Genomic DNA, 23,361 nt, shown 5'->3' on the forward strand with positions numbered 1-23,361 from the left:
TTAAAGGTTTAAAGACTAGGCTTCTTGTATTTCATCTTGAGGACAGACTTAGGACAGGCTCACTCTAACATTCTTCAAAAAGCCTTGCAATCAGCTTGGATCATCTGGTGAAAAAAAATGTAGGCCTGCTGTGTGAATGGGAACACATAAACATATAATGGTGCAAAAGTGGTTATAAGCTGTAAGGCCAAAATATGCGTCGGCCAAGTAGCCAACTTCATAAATGGTATTTATTTAGCTTTCCTGTTTCCTTCAACTTGTACTTTCTCTTCAGATATCCAGTTTCCTAAATGTGAAATGCTTAGATTCTGCTTTCTGGCTTCTTCTCCACCACTTAAGAAACTTGAAATAATGGGGTTAATTTACTAAGAGTGGAGTGTGTTCAGTGAATTTTCATTTAGCTTAGTAAATATGCTGAAATGAACACTGGCCCTACAGATTTCTTTCACCTGAACAAAAGAAATTTAAAGCCTCGTACACACGATCAAATTTTTGGCAGGCAGTTGTGTGCTGACAGACTGCCTAAAATCCGACCGTTAGTATGCTCCATCAGACAATTGTTGGCCAACTTTCCGCCAACAAGTGTTGAATGACAGGCTAGTAAATTTTCTGCGGACAGCGGTCTGTTGTCAGATTTTGCTATCATGCGTACACAAGTCCATCACACAAATGTCCAAAGTACAAATACGCATGCTCGGAATCAATGCTCACCAAACACGACATTAGCAGAATGTACCCAAAGGGTGGCGCTCAAGAGCTGAAATTCCAAAGTAGTACGTCAATACGTTCGTGTTTGTTGGCCAACAATTGTGTACCATTAGTATGCAAGACAAAATCCAGGCACACGCCCCTTCGGACAAAAGTCTGGCGCTTTGTTTGCTGAAAATCCGATTGTGTGTACGAGACTTAAGTGTATGGGGAGCTTTTGTGAAAATCCACTTTGTAAGCATGGCATGCAAGGAAAACTTTTAAAAAACAAGATTTTTGAATACTTTTTTTGGCAAAATGGAGATTTGAAAAACCCACATAAATTTAAATTTAGGTCATAGATATTATCATATCAAGATTATTTATTGCTGCCCTTATTTTTACAGTATAAGACTGGCCATACATGGTTGAATTTCGAAAGAATTTTCTCTTGAAAATCAGAAAATATGTACGTTTTGTGATCCGATGGTGCCACCATTGATTTCGAAATTCGACCAACCAAGCCTTCAATTTCACCTCATGTTGCTACAGAAAAGAATCTTCTGGCCGGGAATCTTCTTTTTTTTCCGGGAATTTTATTTTTCTTGCACATGCGTATTTCTTTTTCGATTACATTTCTCGCATAATTCTCCCATCATTGATTAGAAAATCGTTTGTTTTTCAAAAAATTTCCAACATGTCCGATTACTCAAATTGGATTGCCGCACAAAAATCGGCTGTTGCTGCAACCCACTAATGGCGCGAAATACGAACGAAAATTCTTAGATAAGATTTTCGAAAGAAAATTCTTTCGAAATTCGACCCATGTATGGCCTGCCTAACACTTTCAGGTTTTTCAAAAACTTGAAATTTAAGCTGGCCATACACTGCTTGAATTTGGGCCGATTACTGCTGAATCAGCTGAAATTCAAGCCATGTAGAAAATTGTCAGCCAATCAATGATTGCTGCTAATCCAATGCAGCCACTGTTTGGGTGGATGAAGAAATTGAGTGACTTCTCTCGTTCAGCCCTTGCAGAGAAATTTTAAACGTGTGTGGTTAACGTTCTCCTAACAGATTTCTCTATTAGCCCCCCCAGCTGCAGCCACTGCTCAATAGAATATTTTCCTGCATGTCCCTTTAACAGAAGTTGATTAAAAATCTTCTTCTTTTGAGCTGGGGAGCCCACACATGATTAAATTTCGGCCAGTCCCTATAGGATCTGAGTTTGGACACACTGGGGCGGTTTGCAGGCGCTATTGCGCTAAAAATAGCGCCTGCAAACCGACCCGAAACAGCCGCTGCTGTGTCTCGGGCTTTCACACTGGAGCGGTGCGCTAGCAGGACGGGAAAAAAAGTCCTGCTAGCAGGATCTTCGGAGTGGTGAAGGAGCGGTGTATACACCGCTCCTTCACCGCTCCTGCCCATTGAATCAATGGGGCAGCGCGGCTATACTGCCGGCAAAGCGCCTCTGCAGAGGCGCTTTGCGGTGGTTTTAACCCTTTCTCGGCCGCTAGCAGGGGGTAAAACCGCCCCGCTAGCGGCCGAATACCGCCGCTAAAACGACGGTAAAGCGCCGCTAATAATAACGGCGCTTTACTGCCGACGCACCTCCCGCCCCAGTGTAAAAGGGGCCTTAATACCTGGATTTAAAGCATAGTTTAGTTTGATTTCATTGAGACTTTAGCTTGATGTAATGTAATTTGGTTATCATACAGCACTGCAGCCGTACAAACACTGATCACCTATATAAGAATGATGTAAAACAAAGGGAAATGTTGTATATGCATTACTTATATTTATCTGGGCATGCTATCAGCATTCTTGGCTAGAGGCTACAAGGCAGTAGTTGTTAAAAAAAGAAGTCAATGGACATTCCTTGGTAAGCACATGGAACTCATAGAAGTTAAAGGGGGAAGGGTCCCTTTTAGTCAGGTTACCTTTTAGCCTGAAGCCCTTGTCTGTTCAAGCTCAGGTTGTAATTTAGATTACAGTGCTACATAGATTTCTGTTACAATCTCTTCAAAGACTTTACAGACTTCTTTTCACATTAGACAAATTGTCCACCGTTCTGAATATTTAAGTGTATGCAAGGGTAAAGTTCTGTTTTTTTTTTTATATAGCATAGGGAAGGAATAAACCTACCATACATGCTCAAAATGCGAGCCTAGATAGATAGATAGATAGATATCTCTATTTATCTCTCTATATAGATAGAGATAGACACACACACACACACAGTCACAGTATCTCTCAAAAGTGAGTACACCCCTCACATTTTTGTAAATATTTTATTATATCTTTTCCTTGTCAAAAGAAGTTTATTGAGTATACAATGTTAGAAAGATACATAAAGATACATAAAGTAAGTTTACAAGGATCTATAAAGTAAGCTCATTGTTTTACAGTAGGGTTTATATAGGTAAATATCATGAAATTTCAAATATTAAACATTGGGTTCACGTAAACCTAAATTAAAGATATATATCATTTCCTTAGTTACTTTTGTAGTTATTTAAATGATTTATACCTACTATACATATTGTTTACAAGTAGAGTGTATATAGGTCAAATAAATTCTGATAATGAGCTTTAATCGTAAGGTGGAGAAAAGGAAAGAGAAAGAAGAAAAAGGGTTGAAAGGTAGAGGTATAGTCCACAAGGTTGTCCCGCTCGTCAGTTTATTATTCTTTTTAGTTCTCTTTGAAGCCTTAGAATAGGTGTCTCTGTAAGTCATTTAATCTGTTACCATGGCAACAGGACAGTTATTATATCTTTTCATGTGACAACACTGAAGAAATGACACTTTGTTGCAATGTAAAGTAGTGAGTGTACAGTTTGTATAACAGTGTAAATTTGCTGTCCCGTCAAAATAACTCAACACACAGCCATTAATGTCTAAACCACTGGCAACAAAAGTGAGGACACCCCTAAGTGAAAATGTCCAAAGTGTCAATATTTTATGTGGCCACCATTATTTTCCAGCACTCCCCTAACCCTCTTGGGCATTGAGTTCAGCAGAGCTTCACAGGTTGTCACTGAAGTCCTCTTCCACTATTCCATGATGACATCACAGAGCTGGTGGATGTTGGAGACCTTGCGCTCCTCCACCTCCCGTTTTGAGGATGCCCCACAGATGCTTAATAGGGTTTAGGTCTGGAGACATGCTTGGCCAGTCCATCGCCTTTACCCTCAGCTTCTTTAGCAAGGCAGTGGTCATCTTGGAGGTGTTTGTTTTTTTTTAATCATTTAAAGGATTTTTTTTTTTTTTTTTTTTTTTCTTACATTTTTTTGCATGGTGCATGTTACCATTTTTCATATATTCAATTGTGGATTATAGTCACTTTCTTCACAGGTGTGTGACACTGTTTATAATTTATAATAATTTTTAATATTGTATAGATTTATTATATTCTTTGTTCACGTATTTATAGCCTTTAGCGCATACACATATATTTATTTATTTTTGGCATATACACGGTATGGAACGTGGTTAGTGTGTGCAGCTGAATTAGGTTCATTTATTCACATTGGAGGCATTAACCCATTTGTGGCTCACAAGATTTTAGCACTACATCTTGGAGGTGTGTTTGAGGTCGTTATCATGTTGGAATACTGCCCTGTGGCCCAGTCTCCGAAGGGAGGGGATCATGCTCTGCTTCAGTATGTCACAGTACATGTTGGCATTCATGGTTCCCTCAATGAACTGTAGCCCCCCCAGTGCCGGCAGCACTCATGCAGCCCCAGACAATGACACTCCCACCACCATGCTTGACTGTAGGCAAGACACACTTGTCTTTGTACTCCTCCCCTGGTTGCCGCCACACACGCTTGACACTATCTGAACCAAATAAGTTTATCTTGGTCTCATCAAGCCACAGGACATGGTTCCAGTAATCCATGTCCTTAGTCTGCTTGTCTTCAGCAAACTGTTTGCAGGCTTTCTTGTGCGTCATCTTTAGAAGAGGCTTCCTTCTGGGACGACAGCCATGCAGATCAATTTGATGCAGTGTGTGGTGTATGGTCTGAGTACCGACAGGCTGACCCCCCACCCCTTCAACCTTTGCAGCGATGCTGGCAGCACTCATATGTCTTTTTCCCAAAGACAACCTTTGGATATGATGCTGAGCACGTGCACTCAATTTCTTTGGTTAACCATGGCAAGGCCTGTTCTGAGTGGAACCTGTCCTGATAAACGGCTGTATGGTCTTGGCTGCAGCTCAGTTTCAGGGTCTTGGCAATCTTCTTGTAGAGCAACCATTATTTTTTTCAGATCCTCAGAGAGTTGTTTGCCATAGAGTGCTGTGTTGAACTTCCAGTGACCAGTATGAGAGAGTGAGAGTGATAACAACATCAACTTTAACACACCTGCTCCCCATTCACACCTGAGACCTTGTAACACTGAGTCACATAACACCGGGGAGGGAAACTGGGTAATTGGGCCCAATTTGGACATTTGCACTTAGGAGTGTACTCACTTTTGTTGCCAGCGGTTTAGACATTAATAGCTGTGTGTTGAGTTATTTTGAGGGGACAGAAAATTCACTGTTATACAAGCTGTACACTCACTACTTAGCAAAGTATTTCTTCAGTGTTGTCACATGAAAAGATATATTAAAATGTTTACAAAAATGTGAGGGGTGTACTGACTTTTGTGAGACACTGTATGTATGTGTGTGTTATATATATATATATAATTTTTTTTTTTTTTTTTATTGACTTTCGTCAGAGCTGGGTGGAAAATTGTTTATATAACATTGAGATACAGTCACTGTTCAGTTATAATAGCAGGCTCTTTAGGGTGGATGGAGAAATCCATTCCATGGGCTGAATGAGAAAACAAATGTGGCCCTCTACATCATCAAAGGACCACACATAAATGACACACAGCTGGATACAGTCAACCACTATAGGCATGATACAAAAGATGGTCAGAGAAAGCAGGCAGGATACAAGAGATGGTCAGAGATGGTGGATATAAAACAAGAGATAGTCAGAGAGTGAAAACCTATTACACAAGACTGCTAGAAGTCCCTGCTATAACAATTCAGTAGGGAAAAACAGATTTGTGTCTGCAGGGGCTGCAGGTTTGGTACCAGAGCTTTGGTTCCTCTGCCTTTTTTTTTTGTGGTCTGTGTACTCAGGATTTTATTTCTCTTGTACCAAGGACAAATGTTGATAATCTCACCTTGGTGAGATTATCTCACACTTCTGTTGTATAACCAGAACAGAAAGTGAAGCAAAATATTCCTAGCATGACAGGAAAACAAAAGGTAATCTGATAGAGGTTTTAAAGCGGAGTTCCACCCACTTTTACAACTTTATCGTAAAGGAAAGACCACGCCTCCACCACTCGTTTTTGGATAATTCTTTTTTTTTTGTTCCCTTTTATGAAGTACTGCGTATACTTCCATCCTACCTCAGACGGAGCCCAGTGCTTCATTTCATCCTGCTCCCTCGCTGCCTTTTGGGACTTGTGTGTGTCCTAGAAGACAACTGGGCCAATCAGAACATGACTCGCGCATGCGCATTAGGAAACCGGCCGTGAAGCATGAAGGCTCCACGGCCGGTTTCCCTTAGTTACAATGGTGGCGCCTGCACCTGAGCTTATGGACGGATCGGCCTCGGGGGGGCTGACATGGCGGGCTCCCAGGACAGGTAAGTGTCCTTATTGAAAGTCAGCAGCTACAGTTAAAAAAAAAAAAAAATTTGCGGCTGGAACACTGCTTTAACTCTTTCCTGTTACAGGCGCATCTCATAAAATTAGAATATCATCAAAAAGTTAATTTATTTTAGTAATTCAGTTCAAAAAATTAAACTTGTATGTTTTATATAGATGTGTTACACACAGAGTGATATATTTCAAGCATTTCTTTTTTTTTAATTTTGAGTATTATGGCTTACAGATAGTGAAAACCCAAAATTCAGTAACTCAGAAAATTAGAATATTACATAAGACCAATAAAAAAAAGATTTTTAATACAGAAATGTTGGCTTACTGAAAAGTATGCTCATGTACAGTTTAGTATACACTCAGAATTACTGCATCAATGCGGTGTGGCACTGAGGCGATCGGCCTGTGGCACTGCTGAGGTGTTATGGAAGCCTAGGTTTCTTTTATGGCGGCTTTCAGCTCATCTGTGTTGTTGGGTGTGGTGTCTCTCATCTTCCTCTTGACAGTACCCCACAGATTCTCAATGGGGTTTAGGTCAGGCGAGTTTGCTGGCCAATCAGGCACAGTGATACCATGATCATTAAACCAGGTATTGCTCTGCTGCTCTGACTTTGCACTTGATAAAACACAGTGGACTAACACCAGCAGGTGACATGGCTCCCCAAATCATCACTGACTGTGGAAACTTCACACTGGACCTCATGCAACTTGGATTCTGTGCCTCTCCACTCTTCCTCCAGATTCTGGGACCTTGATTTCCAAATGAAATGCAAAATTTACCACAGTCTGTGGTGATTTTGGGAGCCATATCATCTGCTGGTGTTGGCCCTCTGTGTTTTATCAAGTCCAAAGTCAGAGCAGCCCTCTACCAGGAAATTCTAGTGCACTTCATGCTTCCCTCTGCTGACCAGATTTATGGAGATGCTGATTTCATTTTCCAGCAGGACTTGGCACCTACCCACACTGCCAAAATACCTGGTTTAATGATCATGCTATCACTGTGCTTGATTGGCCAGCAAACTTGCCTGACCTAAATCCCATAGAGAATCTGTGGGGTATTGTCATTGGGAAGATGAGACACCACACACAACAATGCAGATGAGCTGAAGGCCCGCTATCATAGCAGCCTGGGCTTCCATAACACCTCAGCAATGCCACAGGCTGATCGCCTCCATGCCACACCGCGTTGATGCAGTAATTCATGCAAAAGGAGCGTATTGAGTGCATACTATACTGTACATGGACATACTTCAGTAAGCCGACATTTCTCTATTAAAAAATTGGTCTTATGTAATATTCTAATTTTCTGAGATACTGAATTTTGAGTTTTGCTAGTTTTAAGCCTTAATCAAGGGTTAAATGCTCATTTAGACCCCTTTCACACTGAGATGCTTTCACGCTAAAAAAAGCTGAAAAGCTCACGAAAACCTATTTTCATTAAAATCGATGAATGCTTTCACACTGGGGCAGTGCGCTGGCAGGGTGGTGAAAAAACGCCTCTCTCCACTGAAATTAATGAAAAGCTCTTCAAAAGCGCCTGAAAAGCTCTTCAAAAGTGCTTAGTGTTTTACTGGGAGTTTACAAGCGCCTCAGTGTGAAAAGAGCCCTATTCTAGTTGTTCAGGGATAAGGTTTAATACTTGCCCTTATTCCTGGCTCTTGCAGACTCCTTTCATCCATGTGATCAGTCCAGTGCTGCTGCCTCTCCTAAAGTGCTTTGGGCTGTAGTTGCATGCACGCCTCCTCCTCGTGCATAATGAGGCCAAGGGGCCAACCTCAGGTTAGAGCTTTGGGCAGAAGAGAACAACACTAGAGCCTGCTGGACCCAGGAGATAGGATTGGTAAACAAGCATTAAAGTGGATGTAAATTTTAATATCATACCGTAGAGCAGGGATATGGAATTAGAGGACCTCCAGCTGTTGCAGAACTACAAGTCCCATGGCATAGCAAGACTCTGACAGCCACAAGCATGACACCCAGAGGCAGAGGCATGATGGGACTTGTAGTTTTGCAACAGCTAGAGGTCCGCTAATTGCATACACCTGCTGTAGAGTATAAGATTTCCTATCATTTGAGCCCAGTCTTGCCACGGAGTGTTAATCCATCTCCGAGCAATCCTCTTTTATTGTTCAGTGAGATAAATCTTGACAAACAGAGAAAAACTTTGTCAAATCCTCCCCCTTGCTGTGATTGACAGGTGATTTACATCTCGTGCACTAGCCTAAGACATGCATGATTTTTTAATTCCCTCCCACTCCTTTCTTCAGCAGCTCTGCAAGGATTGTCTGTTCCACACCTCAGCATGATTTGGCATGCTGAAGTCATGTGGTTACTTTCCTGTCTTTTCACTGGATGTTAGAGATCATAGCAGAAGTTCAGTTAGAAATACACAGGAGAAAATGCATATTGACAAGGGGAGTGTAGAGGTGGGCGGGGAGTCTACTGACATCACGACTCCACCCACCGAGCTCCAGACAACACACCCACCCACAGAATCTGCAGTTTTTCGAGTCTCATAACAGACAGAGGGGAGACATTTGACAGGTAAAGATACATGCAGGAGGCATGTATATCCTTATAGATAACCCCTATGGCAGTAGTTTAGAAAGGATGACATTGGGTTTACATCCACTTTAACCTTTGGGAGGACCCCACTGCAAGGGCTGATTTTGTATAATTCCTGGAATTCGGCTTTAATTATCTGTCTGTTTATTTTCTATATGCTGGTTGTATAAGTTGTGCCAATAATCATAGTTAATGTTTATATTACTCCATGGTCTACATCTACAAAAGACATGCTATGCAATGTGGTTTTACTGTTAATTTTCAATTCAATAAGTTTACTTTAATAAGAAATGCAGCTTTTTCCCTTTACACGTTCAGAGTCACGTTTGGCGTTCTGCTGTCTGGACTGAATCTAAAAAGTGACGCCAAACAGAAGATTCACTGTCAGTTACTGTGTACAAAACAAAAGCTGTCTTATGGACACATACAGATAATTTACTGTTTGCTATCAAAGTATGATACCCCCCCCCCCCCAGTTTGTAGTAATAAAATTGGTTTAGGTTGCATTTAACAAACTTCGATAACACACACTTGCTTTGTGTGGAGATGTTATGGTATTTGTGTTTTTGGTATTTTATTTTCCTTTTTAGCACAAGTTTTACTCTATATAAATTAAAAAAAAAACTCGCCCGCCAGCTTTGTGTGTCCTCTCTAACTCCTGCATGAAGACTGTTGTAGAGTTGTCAGGCCCACTGTCATAGCCATTACAAGGAGTCTTACTATTCCTGTTGAATGTTTTCTGCTAAGGAAATAATAGCAAGACTCTGCTTAGGGTCATGCCTGTAAAATGCATAAGGTACAGTATATCTCACTGTTAGATTTTCTTACAGTGAATTCACACTAGAACAGAGAGCTGACGGAGTGCTTTACCTTTTTGGCAGCAGTCTTTTCCGATTGCAGTAGGGGGCAGAGTGGTGGTGATTCATTGCGTCATACAGCTCCTTTTTTTTCTTCTTTGTTTGTTTTTTTATGTGAAGAGTAAAAAAGAAAAAAGTACATTTCATTCCTGTTGCTGTACAGCAGCGTGATGCATTGTGCCACTCTACTGTGCCATGCATTTCTGTACAGAACACTGTGATAAAATGCAGCAGGTCTACATTTTTTTTTTTTACTCCTCACGCTGCAGCGCAGCTTGGGGCTGCGTTGCAGAGAGAATGGGATACACAAAGCTATTATTTACAGTGTCCCCGCACCATGTGTGAATTCAACATTAAGTTTATAACTGAAATTTCAATTTTGGCTGGACTGGCCAATGGCTTTTTCTCTTTATAACAAATTGTAATATTTTTATGTAAACTTCAGGTGCGAGAAGAAATGCTACTGGATGCTTTGATTACAAGGAAAACTGTTACAGTTGGAGAGAAACTCATCTTGCCTTATCGTTTACCAGAGGTGAGTTTTTTTTTTTATCCGGTCGCCCAAGATTGTAGGTTTTGCTGTATGTGGGAAGAAATTTACCACCCCTTTTATGTGCCTTTCCAGGCTATTACAGTAAGGGACTCCTTGGCCAAGTCTCTCTACAGCGCACTGTTTGATTGGATCGTCTTCCGTATCAACCATGCTCTTCTCAACATCAACAGCAAGGCAATGGATGAAGCAAGCCAGGTAAGCTGAGAATATGTAAAAAAAAAAAAAACAAAGAAAAATTCCCAGCTTACTTACCAGTCAGCCTACAACAAACTGAATTGTCCTGTCTAACAGTTCACATTAAAACCAGGGGTTTCGTTTGCACACATTTGCAAATATATGTGTAACCTGCAGGGCCACTTCAAAGCACCCCAGTGTACTGCAGATCTAACTCCTGCACATTTATCATATATGGAGCACATATAGTAATGAATAGATTAAGGGCAGGTATACCTGGAGTGAGCCCACTCCTCCTTATAGGTACAGGGGCACCCTGGACACCCAGCAATAGCACAGTGGCATCAAAGGCATCTAGTGCATCTCCTCACCAATTAACCAACAGTACAAACAAATGGCAACCACCCCAACCTGTAACTGGCCTTTGCAGCAAGGAGCACATGGAAGGGCGGCTCATGTCAAAAACCAACAAAGAAAAATGTCATTGACCCAGTGTGGCCATATTAGGTCAATGATATCACAAGCACCCCTCCCCTTTGTGTGTGCTGCGACACTCAGGTCACAGCTGATTGGGCCGGCACTGACTGCTTCCTTCTGGATTTGGTTGAACATGGATTTGGACCGAACCCAATCTCATCCTAAAGCCTGCCATAGACTGTTCGAATGTCAGCCGGTTCAGCAGGAACTGGCCAAGACTCGAACCATGTATGGGCAGGCTGATTGATCAAACAACTTGGATACAACCAGCCTATCAGATTTTACATGCGATTATTGCTAGTGGCTGTTATAGCCACTAGCAATAATCACTGTGTTCTCCCATCGGGGATGGCTTTTCCCACCCCCTTGCTGGAGAACACAATGGCTTTGCGGAAGGAAGACTTATAGCTAGCCTTAGAAGTTTTTTCAGGATTATAATGCTCTGTCTTTTTGGGTCTATTTACTCTCACTTGCTATCCCAGTAACAACTGTCACATTAACAGAAAATGCTGGTAAATCGTCAATTTGGAGGCATTCTCAGCAATAAAGTCTTTTATAAAATCAAAATGGAAAATAAGTCCCTTTTTCTCTGTTGTTGTTTGCGACAGTTCCCTTACTATTATTATTATACAGGCTTTATATAGCGCCAACAGTTTACGCAGCGCTTTACAATATAAAAAGGAGACAATACAGTTATAATACAATAAAATACAAGAGGATTAAGTGGGCCCTGCTCAGACGAGCTTACAATCTAATAGGGTGGGGTAGGTGGTAGAAAAGGTTGTAACTGTGGGGAATGAGCTGATAGAAGTGGTAAAAGATTAGTTGGAGATGTGATAGGCTTTCCTGAAGAGATCAGTTTTCAGGGATCGCCTGAAGGTAGCAAGAGTAGGGGATAGCCGGACCAGTGGAGGTAGCGAGTTCCAGAGGATGGGAGAGGCTCTGGGGAAATCCTGGAGACGAGCATGGGAGGAGGAGATGAGAGAGCTTGAGAGTAGGAGGTCTTGAGAAGAGCGGAGCGGATGATTTGGGTGATATTTGGAGACAAGGTTGGTGATGTAGCTCAGGGCAGAGTTGTGAATGGCTGTGTATGTTGTGCTAAGTATTTTGAATTTAATTCACTGGGTGATTGGGAGCCAGTGTAGGGATTGGAGGAGAGGGTTGGCAGACACTGAGCGGTTGGTAAGGTGGATAAGTCCGGCAGCAACATTCATTATAGACTGAAGAGGGGATAGCGTATGGAGAGGCAGGCCAATGAGAAGGGAGTTTCAATAGTCAAGGCGAGCGATAACAAGGAAGTGAATGAGGAGCTTGGTGGTTTCATTTGTTAAAAAGGGGCGAATTTTAGAGATGTTACAGAGGTGAATTCTACAAACTTTTGACAATGATTGGACTTGGGGCTGAAATGACAAGTCAGAGTCTAGGATTACACCTAGTACCCTGGCGTGAGGGGAGGGACTGATAAGTGCATTGTTGATTTTGATGGAAAAGACGAGGAGGGGGGCACGGGCGCGGGGGGGGGGGGGATATTAATAGCTCAGTTTTAGAGAGATTTAATTTAAGGAAGTGGTGCGACACCCATGCTGATATGTCAGTTAGCAAGTTAGTAATGTGAGAGGAGACTGAAGGAGTGAGGTGAGGAGTAGACAGATAGATTTGGGTGTCATCAGCGTATAAGTGGTATTGGAAGCCGTGGGCGGTTATCAAGTGACCAAGGGAGGAGGTGTAGATAGAGAAGAGAAGGGGTCCAAGAACAGAGCCTTGGGGGACCTCCACAGAAAGGGGCAATGGAGAGGAGGAGACAGAGTTGTAGGTGACACTGAAAGAGCGCTGTGATAGGTAGGCAGAGAACCAGGATAGAGCAGAATCTCGGAGGCCAAGGGAATGTAATATATTGAGAAGGAGCGGGTGGTCAGCAGTATTCAACAACTCATTTATTGACTTACCTGGAAGGGTTACAATTCTGCAGTAGTCCGGGAGCAGTGAAGCTGCGGCATTCCAAGACTCGGACTGCCTTTGCCTGACACCTTTGTAAACCCGTATTCTGTGTGTCTCATGCACTTATAGGGCTTGATTTACTAAATGCAAATAGGCTGTTTAGTTTGCAGGGGAAGTTTCGCTTAGACTAGTGAATGAGGTATAGCTCTGCTGACTTCCGTCATCCAGTCATGTGCAAACAAAACTTAATTGCTCTAGCAAAGTGAACAGCTTATCTTTTAGTAAATCAACCCCAAGATGTCAACCACCCCAAAGTACCCCCCCAAAAAAAAAAAAAAAAAATCAATAACAAAACAAATGTTACAGAAATATCCGGTGTCTTGGATTCTGATTAGTTAGGAACTCTACGACCACAGGAACTGTACAGACCAGTTCTTGTGTTTTACCATGTTGTGTGATAGCTTTAACTGTAGCCTATGTAATTTCATCTGCTGATTTATAGGTGTATTCATAGCACACAAGCCACTTAATGATCAGAGGAGAGACCAGGCCCCTTCCCTGTCTACTAGCTCATATAGACCCGTAACTTTTTTTTTATTTTATCAAAAGCAGGCAACAAGAGCAGACATTTCTAAAAAAAAAACTGCATGTTCTGCAAACAGAGGGAAACACCCTATATTAAATATTTCTTAGTAAAATAACAATTTCATACAAATGGTAAAAAACATAAAATATCAGGTTTTAAACTTAAGATGCATGGTATAAAAACGATAAGAGTTCCCTTCTAAGGAAATAAGAATATGAACAGAAGTCTCTGCTACCCATTTATTGTAGTTTCTTATCTTTTTTTTTTTTTTAATCTAGACTCTTTCCATCGGGGTCCTGGATATCTTTGGTTTTGAGGATTATGGAAGCAACAGCTTTGAGCAATTCTGCATTAACTTTGCCAATGAGCGTCTACAACATTACTTCAATCAACATCTCTTTCAGCTAGAACAGGTTGGTGTTTTACAAAGTAAATTTTAAAATCGTAGCACATTTGTATTAGGACTCGCTAACTGCTCAGTTTTTACGCCAGTTGCAGTTGGGAGTTGAGATCTGGGAGCATTGAGAAAATAATGGGTTAATATAATGGAATCTTCTAGTGGAATATTATCTGTTTATCATATTTCATCTTGCTTAAAGATGTACCCAGTCAAAATTGAAAACAAAACTTTTAGATGCATACAGAGAGCATAACCTACCTGTCTAGTAGTTACTATTTTCCCTTTGTCCTACTTTTGCCTGTAATCTGACAATCCTTACACTCATCAGCTGCTGATGCTGCAACACCCTCATTGCTGCCTCTCACAGCAAATGTCAGTACTAAGATGTCCTTGAGGCCACCAGTTACATTCGGCCGCCTTGCAAAATTTGATTCTGATTGAAACAGAAATATTTAAATATGATTGATGCAGAAATAAAGTTACACAGTACAGGCTTCAGAAAGTATATTTCTATTACAATTTTTTTTGAAGCATTGTGTACTTTTTCTGCAGTAACACAGAATTCAGATTAAGGTGAGCTTTCTAGTTTTATCATGGTTGCTGTGTTGACTTGTTAGCATTAGTTAACTCATTGGGGTTGATTTACTAAACCTGGAGAGTGCAAAATCTGGTGCAGCTCTGCATAAAAACCAGTCGGCTTCCAGGTTTTTTTTTTTTTTTTTTTTTTGTCAAAGCTTAATTGAACAAGCTGATTGGCCAACCATGCACAGCCTGCACCAGATTTTGCGCACTCCGGTTTTAGTAAATTACCCCATCGTATGCTTTCACTTTTTGCCTGGCATTGTCCTTTTTAATAAACAAATTCTCTATTTAAAGCTGTACACTATACAGTAGGCATCTCTAAACTTTTTAGCCTGAGGGCCACATTGTAGATTTTACAGATATTTGCAGGCCGAAAAAATGTATTTATAAATAAAATTTAAATAATCTCATCATAGCCTTTCCGCACGTGTGTCCCTGTCAGAGTCTCCTTGCACATTGTGTCCCCATCAGAGCATTTCCGCACATCTGTGTCCCCCATCAGAGCCTTTCAACATGTCTGTGTCCCCACCAGACCCTTCCACACATCTGTGTCCCTATTAGAGCCTTTCCGCACCTCTGTGTCCCCCATCAGTCTCCCCAATATCAGTGTCCCCATCAGAGTCTCCCCTTAATCGGTGTCCCCAGTATCAGCCTCCCCAGTATCAGTGTCCCCATAATTGGTCTCCCAAGTATCAGTGTCCCCAGCAGAGTTTCCAAATCCTCAGTGTCCCCGTCAGCAGTCTCCTCATCATCAGTGTCCCCATCAGTTTCCCCATCAACCGTGTCCCCAGCAGTCTCGCCATCATCAGTGTCCCCAGCAGTCTCGCCATCAGTGTCCCCAGCAGTCTCGCCATCATCAGCGCCCCCAGCAGTCTCGCCATCATCAGCGCCCCCAGCAGTCTCGCCATCATCAGCGCCCCCAGCAGTCTCGCCATCATCAGCGCCCCCAGCAGTCTCGCCATCATCAGCGTCCCCAGCAGTCTCGCCATCACCGGCGTCCCCAGCAGTCTCGCCGCCATCGGTGTCCCCAGCAGTCTCGCCGCCATCGGTGTCCCCAGCAGTCTCGCCGCCATCGGTGTCCCCAGCAGTCTCGCCGCCATCAGTGTCCCCAGCAGTCTCGCCACCATCAGTGTCCCCAGCAGTCTCGCCACCATCAGTGTCCCCAGCAGAGTTTCCAAATCCTCAGTGTCCCCGTCAGCAGTCTCGCCACCATCGGTGTCCCCAGCAGTCTCGCCACCATCAGTGTCCCCGTCAGCAGTCTCCTCATCAGTGTCCCCAGCAGTCTCGCCACCATCAGTGTCCCCAGCAGTCTCGCCACCATCAGTGTCCCCAGCAGTCTCGCCACCATCAGTGTCCCCAGCAGTCTCGCCACCATCAGTGTCCCCAGCAGTCTCGCCACCATCAGTGTCCCCAGCAGTCTCGCCACCATCAGTGTCCCCAGCAGTCTCGCCACCATCAGTGTCCCCAGCAGTCTCGCCACCATCAGTGTCCCCAGCAGAGTTTCCAAATCCTCAGTGTCCCCGTCAGCAGTCTCCTCATCAGTGTCCCCAGCAGTCTCCTCATCAGTGTCCCCAGCAGTCTCCTCATCAGTGTCCCCAGCAGTCTCCTCATCAGTGTCCCCAGCAGTCTCCTCATCAGTGTCCCCAGCAGTCTCGCCACCATCAGTGTCCCCAGCAGTCTCGCCACCATCAGTGTCCCCAGCAGTCTCGCCACCATCAGTGTCCCCAGCAGAGTTTCCAAATCCTCAGTGTCCCCGTCAGCAGTCTCCTCATCAGTGTCCCCAGCAGAGTCTCCTGTACATGTACATTTGCCACGTGCCTCGAGCAGCTCTCCTGCACCTCCCGACTCCTGCCCGCTGCTACACACATGGAAGGATCTTAAATACAAACAGCGGGCGGGACGCCGGGAGTTGCCGCGCTGATGATGTCATTGGTTGCTAGGACAGGCAGTCCCAGCAGCCAATCCTCAGCACAGCATGGCAGCATGGGATGGTGTGGGGGAGAGGCTTTGTTTGCGGGACCTGCCAGTCATACTGCCGATCTGCTGCTTTTAAAGGCAGCAGATCGGCAATGCTATGAGTCTGGGTGAGCCACACGCCAGATGTGGCCTGCGGGCCGCGGTTTGGAGACCCCTGCATTACAGTATCAGAGCTTTAGATGGTCTCAGAGAAACCTCTCCTCTGCTTTCACATTCTATCATCAGAAAGAACGTCAGGAAATTTCCTGCTGCCTTAAAATGGTGATTTTTTTCTAATCCTGTCCCTGCACAAGTAAAGCGTGAAGGCATTGGAAGCGAATTCTATTCAACTGTGAGCTTGCTGTACACATTGTTATTGATTCTTCTCAGCATAGGAAAAAGCAGGGAATTTACAGACTTTTTTTAGTCTAATTTTCCTCTAACAACTTAATTTAATGAAATTCTTTGCCATGTACACCCAGACGTCAACGTGTGTATACAGAAGCTTTTACTTTTGTAAAGTCTTCAGCTTGCCTATAAAGCATTTCCATTTGGGGATGTTTAATGCAGATCCTAATGGGAGTATTGACTGTCACTTAATCTATTTGCATGCTTTAGCAGGTTTTCAACAAGCTTCAACACTGCTTGGCACTGAAAGCCTGCTGAAGTATTCTACCTGCTTGTTTAGGGCTTGTTCTCACCATACGTGAATGAAAACTGATGGCAAAACTACACAGATTTCACTTGCAGAAACATCCGTTTCACATCAGTTTACATCAGTTTTTGTGCGCGTTCGTTTTGTGCCCTGTTCACACCAAAGTTAATGTCATGTCAGTTTTTTTTTTCCAAGCAGAAAACTGCATACATATTGCAGCTTTCTGCGCAGAAAAAAAAATCTGCACATGATACCAGTATTGTGGTGTGAACAGGGCACATAGAGGTCAAATCTTTTTTTTTGGTGCCCTTGCAGAACGTGTGCAGAAAAACTGACGTCTCTGCACCATGGTACACAGACGTCAGTTTTTCTGCACGTGTTTTGCAAGGACTCAAAGAAACCAATGGTTCTCTATGTGCCTGGTTCACACCACAACGTGCAGATTTTTCTGTGCAGGAATCTGCAACGTTTATGCAGTTTTCTGCACGGAAAAAAAAAAAAAAAAAATGAAATCAACATTGATGTGAACAGGGCACATACAATAACTGACGCACATGAAAACTGATGTGAATGTGCATAAAAACACTATAACACGCATGAAAACGGATGTCTCTGCAAGTGAAATCTGCACGGTTTTCCCATCAATTTTCATGCAGGTATGGTGTGAACGAGCCCTTAAAGTAACAACCAGACTCTCATTAAATTATGAGTTTAACAAACCAAAACTGTGAAAAGGGGAAAGGTTATTTTAAAGACTTGTAGAAAGTTGCCCAAAAGCTTGCTGAAAGATATGCAAATGCTTTTGCGGAAGCTTGCTCTCACACTGCTGTTATACAAGCTGAAGCCCATTTGTTCAAGGCATAAAATGAAACTGCCATTGTTGATTTTTCATTCTGAAGATATAAATTCCCTTGCTGTCATGATTTTGCGGCTCCAGTACTGCCATGGTTACTATCACAGCATAAGTGTGTAGATCAGAAGTTCTGACTTTCCTGAACTACATAATTGTTCTTGATCGGTGACTTCTGAATCCAAAGACAGACAACTAGCATTCTCGTAGGAAGGTCTGCAGGGACGGCCTCCATATTGCGCTCAACACAGATTTCTGTCCATTTGGTTCCTTAAAGTGGTTCTAAATACAAAAAAGGATTTTTACGTTAATGCATTCTTTGCATTAAGGTAAAAAAAAATGCTTTCAATTCCTGTCTCCCCCACTCTATCTCAAAACACTTACCTCTTATTAGTCCTCTTATTATCCAGCAGTGTACCCAGCTGTAGCACTGCTCTCCTCCCCTCCTCTCCTGCTGTCAGTCAAATCCTGTGAACAGGGTTCAGGGGTGTGGCCAAGTCACTCTGTGTGTCTATAGAAGCACACAGCCAAGCTCAGGAGCACACCTACGTGGGTGCCCCCTCAGCACACAGCTTGCTATGGGTCTGTAAGTTGGCCTTAAACACGTTTTTGTTTTTATTTTCTTGCAACTAGCAAAGTGAGTGGAGTAATTTTTTTGTATGCTGACGGCAGCGGTTGCCGCTGTCTGAATACACTGATGAGCAGCTGATTGATGGAATCCTTTCCAATGCGTGCCTTTGAAAGTAGTCCATTATACAGTCAATTTCTGCCATGCTGGGGAGCCCATACCCTAATTAAAATTTCGATCAGTTCGTGGCCAGACTGCCTCTGTCTGGTAGACATATACTGAAAAAGAGAATCCACATTGTGCAGCATCACCAAGCAGGAAAGCAAATATGGCTACTTACCTGTGCACATATTATTACAAACTATATACAGGGTCAAGGTTTTCAATATTACATTTACAAAACACAGAAAAAAGATTACTGTTCCCCTTATAATAGAAAAAGGTATTTTTGTGTGTAGATAGAGATATTAAAATCTGCGCTGACAACTAGTTATGTCTAAACTGAGCACCTGATGTAACCCGAGGGCAAATTCAGTTAAGCAGTAACATTTTTTCATGAAACAACATGTACCATTTACCAGGTCTTCGTGGCACATTCATACTAATACTTAAAAAAAAAAAAAACATTTAATTTGTGAATTACATAAAGAATCCTTATGCTGTGTGTAACTTTTGTTATGTGATAATTGTAACTTGTTACTCTGCTTCAACAACCTTGATCAATATGTATGTTTGGCAAGAGGGAGCAGCATTTTCTCTTCTAGTGATATAATCAAACTTGTAATGTTTTTATTTATTTTTTTACTCCAGGAGCAATATCGATTAGAGGGAATAAGCTGGAGTAACATCAATTACTCAGATAATGCAGGCTGCATCAGTCTGATCAGCAAGAGGCCAACAGGACTGCTCCAGCTGCTGGATGAAGAGAGCAAGTAAGATACCCCACCGGTGTCCTCCTGAGACACATTTGCAAACGTATTTATCAGTTATCTATTGTAAGAAACCATTTTCCTTCAAAGTTGCCTTTTTTCTATCTTGTTTTTCTTAATTAGCTTCCCGCAAGCTACTCATCAGACTCTGCTTGAAAAATTCAAACGACATAATGAAGGCAACCAATACATTGAGTTTCCAGCAGTTATGGAGCCAGCTTTCATTATTCATCACTATGCTGGCAAGGTCAAATATGGTGTTAAGGTGAGTGCTGTGAAACAAATCATATGATTGTATTCCCTCAATGGAGACTACTGATAAACATGGCAATCTGGTTGCTATGGGCAACAACTAAGTTGTTCTTTTCTAGTAGTAGGGTTTATTCTGTAATACGTTAAAGTGGCACTTTGCCTCATAACCGTTCCCTCTCAATATGTTTTTTTTTTTTTCACTGGGGTTACCCTCAGTAAACATACCCATGCCCAGTGAATCCAGCGGTGCTTTGTTGTAACCCGCTATCTTGCTGCTGCATGCAAGTTGCAGCGTCGCCATCTTCCTTCTTTACATAGAGAGCCAGTTGTCTCTGTGATGATGTGCCGCGTGGTCCTTCCTCCTCTAGCTGATGAGGCAGCTGATGCCTCCTGGGATAAGCAATGTAGTCATCCCACAGAGCTTTAAAAGCAGAAGATGGAGATGGGTATGGGGTGGAACTGCACCCCTTTTATTAATTGGAATCATTCATTTTCTCAGCTTAGAGTGGTGCAGTAATAAAACTTGTGCCATTCTTTGTTAATTCCCCTATGGCACATTGTAATCAACTCCCCTCATGGTTACATTGGACTGTATAATCAGTTATATTGAGGTAACTGGGATTTTTCCTGGCTATCTTGGCATTTGCTGGCCTTCGGACCCAACTCTGCTCTGCTTCTCCGTGCAGCAACAGATTAATGCAATATCAGTCTAGTTTGCTGATAACACCAAGCTGTAGGAAACTATTGAAAGTGATCTGTTGCCGATGAGTTGAATAGAAAAGCAGAATCAGGTCATCGCCTCCCCGATCAAGGCTGCCCTTCAGGAAAAAAAGAGTGTAAAATAACAAAACTCACTTCTTTCCATCTAATCTTAGATCCTGAGGAGCACATTGGATGCTGCCAACCACTTGCAGAAGCCTGCGTGTTTTGCAGTTGTAATTCTGTGAAAACTGTGTAGCTGCCATCTCCACTTTTTCAGCTTGTCATATTAGTCAGTGATAGAAAAAGGATTATTCTCCTAATAATCTTCAAACTTAATTACATAATGACAGTTACCCCAGCTAAAGAAACAAAATGGAAAGTTTGTTAGAGTTCTTAATAGCTGTCATTAGAAACCAAATGAAATGTTTTGTTTTTCAGATTTTTGTATTATAAAAAAGAAATATTTAAGCTAACGATGCTACAATCTGATTTACTATCGACTATAGGGGATTCTACCTGTTTGCATATAAATTGAATTGTTTAGTGCTCTTGCACTGCAATTTTTTGGTCATTTTTAAAGGAATTTGTGCACAGATTCTACAGAAAGATTGTAACTGGTGTGTTGAGTTTGAGCGGTGTAAATTTTGTTTGTGATGTATGATACTTATATATGCAAAGCAGTCACCATATCCTCAGAAAGTAGACAAGCATGACTATGTGCTGCCCCCTAGTGGTGATGGACAAACTGGAATCTAAATCAGTAATGATTTAGATCTGAAGTTTAGTAATTGTTTTTTTTCCTAAATCAGCACCAGGGACAGACTTTACATTAACAAAGAGTGTCTCTTGTGCTGGTGGCTACAATTAAAAGAGCTCCATTAATGGAGGAGGCAGACCTTTTTTCACCCGCCTGTTTGCCATTTAAACAGTAGAGCACTTTTCATTGTGGGAACCAATAGTATAACTTCTTTTAATGGACAAGGGGGAGAAAAGGGTGGGCATAGCCCACACTTTTGATGAGTGCCTGTGATGGGTGAAGCTGCTTAAATATTAACCCACACATCTCCAGAAAACCACAGCTGAGGGGGTGTCTAAAGGGGCCGAGGATGATGGATTTTAAGGAACAATGCAGGGACCAGCACACGGGACACACTACTTTTATATAAGTATTATCACTTGTACTGATTTAAAGTGGTTGTAAACCCTTATATATATACCTAGTGAAGTGACTAGCCTCAGGTGATACTCAGAGATTAAACAAATCCTCCTACATAAGTTGTACCTGTTTATCTGCAGTCTTCTCTTCTCTATATCCCTTCAAAGTGCAGAATGTATATAGCTTGCCTGAGCTTCCAGAAAGCAGGGGATGGGGAGCTGAAATTGTACTCTACAGAGCTCAGTAAGGAGAGTTCTGTAAACTGACTGGAGGAAAGGGACATATACTCCTCCTTGACACAGCACAGAGGAACAGAGCTGGGGCTGTCAATCACAGGCTGTGTGCTAGAGATCCCTCCCCTGTCACCTTTTTTCTATTGGTGTCAGGGAAACCTGCCAGAAGTGACTTTTGCTGATAACAGAGGAATGAGGCAGCAAAGAGAAATAACACTTAGTGCCCTGGTTTAAGACAAGTACACACTACAGAGGTATAGGTGTTGTTCATATTTCATGTTTGAGGTTTACAACCACTTTAAAAAAAAAAAAATCACTAAACGTCAACTTTAAGAAAAGTGCTGAGCAGTGCAAATGCTGATTAAAATTCATATGTTTTTGATGATGTATGCCTTTTTAGGATTTGGATTTTAAGTTTTCTTTCACCTACAGTTATCTTAAAATTATCTCTTGCAGGATTTTCGGGAAAAAAACACAGATCACATGCGTCCAGATATTGTGGCCTTATTGCGTAGCAGCCGTAATGCCTTCATTCGAGGAATGATTGCAATCAGTCCAGTAGCAGCTTTTCGATGGGCATTGCTAAGAGCATTTTTCAGAGCACTGTGGGCATTCAGGGAGAGTGGTAGAAACAACGTGGGCAAGAAGACTGGTGAGTGACTGGTATATTGGGGTGCTCTAGGAGTGAACTGGTGAGTGATCACTACAGTAAGGCAAACAGAACATGTGAATGACAGCTTTGTGATTGGTTGTTGCAGGAATGGAACTATATGGGTGTTAGTCTGGGGGGCTCCTTTTGATTGATTGTTTTATCGGGATGCCATAGAGGAGTCTAAGTATTTCAATAACTGTTCAGTGAAAATATATTTTGAAACCAGTTGTATAAAGAAGCAGATCATGGGTGTCTTCTGTTTAGATCTGCCCTATGTCATAGCACATCCCAGCTTTTTTTTTGAAAAAATAGAAATCTGGCTGTGCACAGTCACACTTGCCTGTCTCTGTCTCTGGGTTCAGTAGTTGCAGCTTTGGGTATTCTGCCTCTGTCTTTGCTGGGAGTTTGTTACTCTGCCCTCTCTCTGGTTAATCTGTCTCTGTCTTCTCTTCCTGTGTGTTTGCTCTCAAGGCTCGGGCCCCCCCTGTACATCGGGGCCTCCTGGCTCATCTCACAAAGGCCTTTCTAGCTTTAGCTTTCTGCAGCACCCCGTCCACCAAAGGAGCTTACAGATCCTGCAGAGGTGTCAGAACGACCAATACAGTAAGGCTCCCATCCCAGAATCCTCTGCAATTTCATGAACACAAAGCTCCGTTTGTAGCATTTAGGACACTACACATGCATATATACACAGAAATGCATTCCTGCAGACTCATATTTGATTGTTTTCCATCACCTATGCTCAGACAGGCTTCCATAACAAAGTTTGTCCTTTCCTTGCACGTAAATGTACATTTACTCATGTGCTTGAATGCTTTCCGTGTATGTGTAATATGGTGTTCTATTTCTGTATCCTTTCACAAGTTGTGCAATATAAGAGTCTATTAATTAACATGCTTGTTAGAATAATCAAAT

At 42.3% G+C, this 23,361-nt stretch overlaps 1 protein-coding gene across 4 annotated transcripts in view; it reads left to right on the forward strand.

The window, feature by feature from the left end:
* MYO9A (myosin IXA) overlaps positions 1–23,361 on the forward strand; it is a 177,673-nt gene that overhangs the window by 95,356 nt on the left and 58,956 nt on the right. For 3 of the 4 annotated variants that reach the window (XM_073619113.1, XM_073619115.1, XM_073619117.1), the window contains 7 exons: positions 10,229–10,318; positions 10,409–10,531; positions 13,790–13,924; positions 19,333–19,454; positions 19,575–19,716; positions 22,251–22,446; positions 22,918–23,049. In XM_073619113.1, coding sequence (XP_073475214.1) covers positions 10,229–10,318; positions 10,409–10,531; positions 13,790–13,924; positions 19,333–19,454; positions 19,575–19,716; positions 22,251–22,446; positions 22,918–23,049 — 940 coding nt within the window. The remainder of the gene's footprint in view (positions 1–10,228; positions 10,319–10,408; positions 10,532–13,789; positions 13,925–19,332; positions 19,455–19,574; positions 19,717–22,250; positions 22,447–22,917; positions 23,050–23,361) is intronic. The other variant, XM_073619116.1, reaches the window with a different exon arrangement.

This window comes from Aquarana catesbeiana, linkage group LG03 (genome assembly GCF_042186555.1).
Source record: "Aquarana catesbeiana isolate 2022-GZ linkage group LG03, ASM4218655v1, whole genome shotgun sequence".
NCBI lineage: Eukaryota > Metazoa > Chordata > Amphibia > Anura > Ranidae > Aquarana > Aquarana catesbeiana.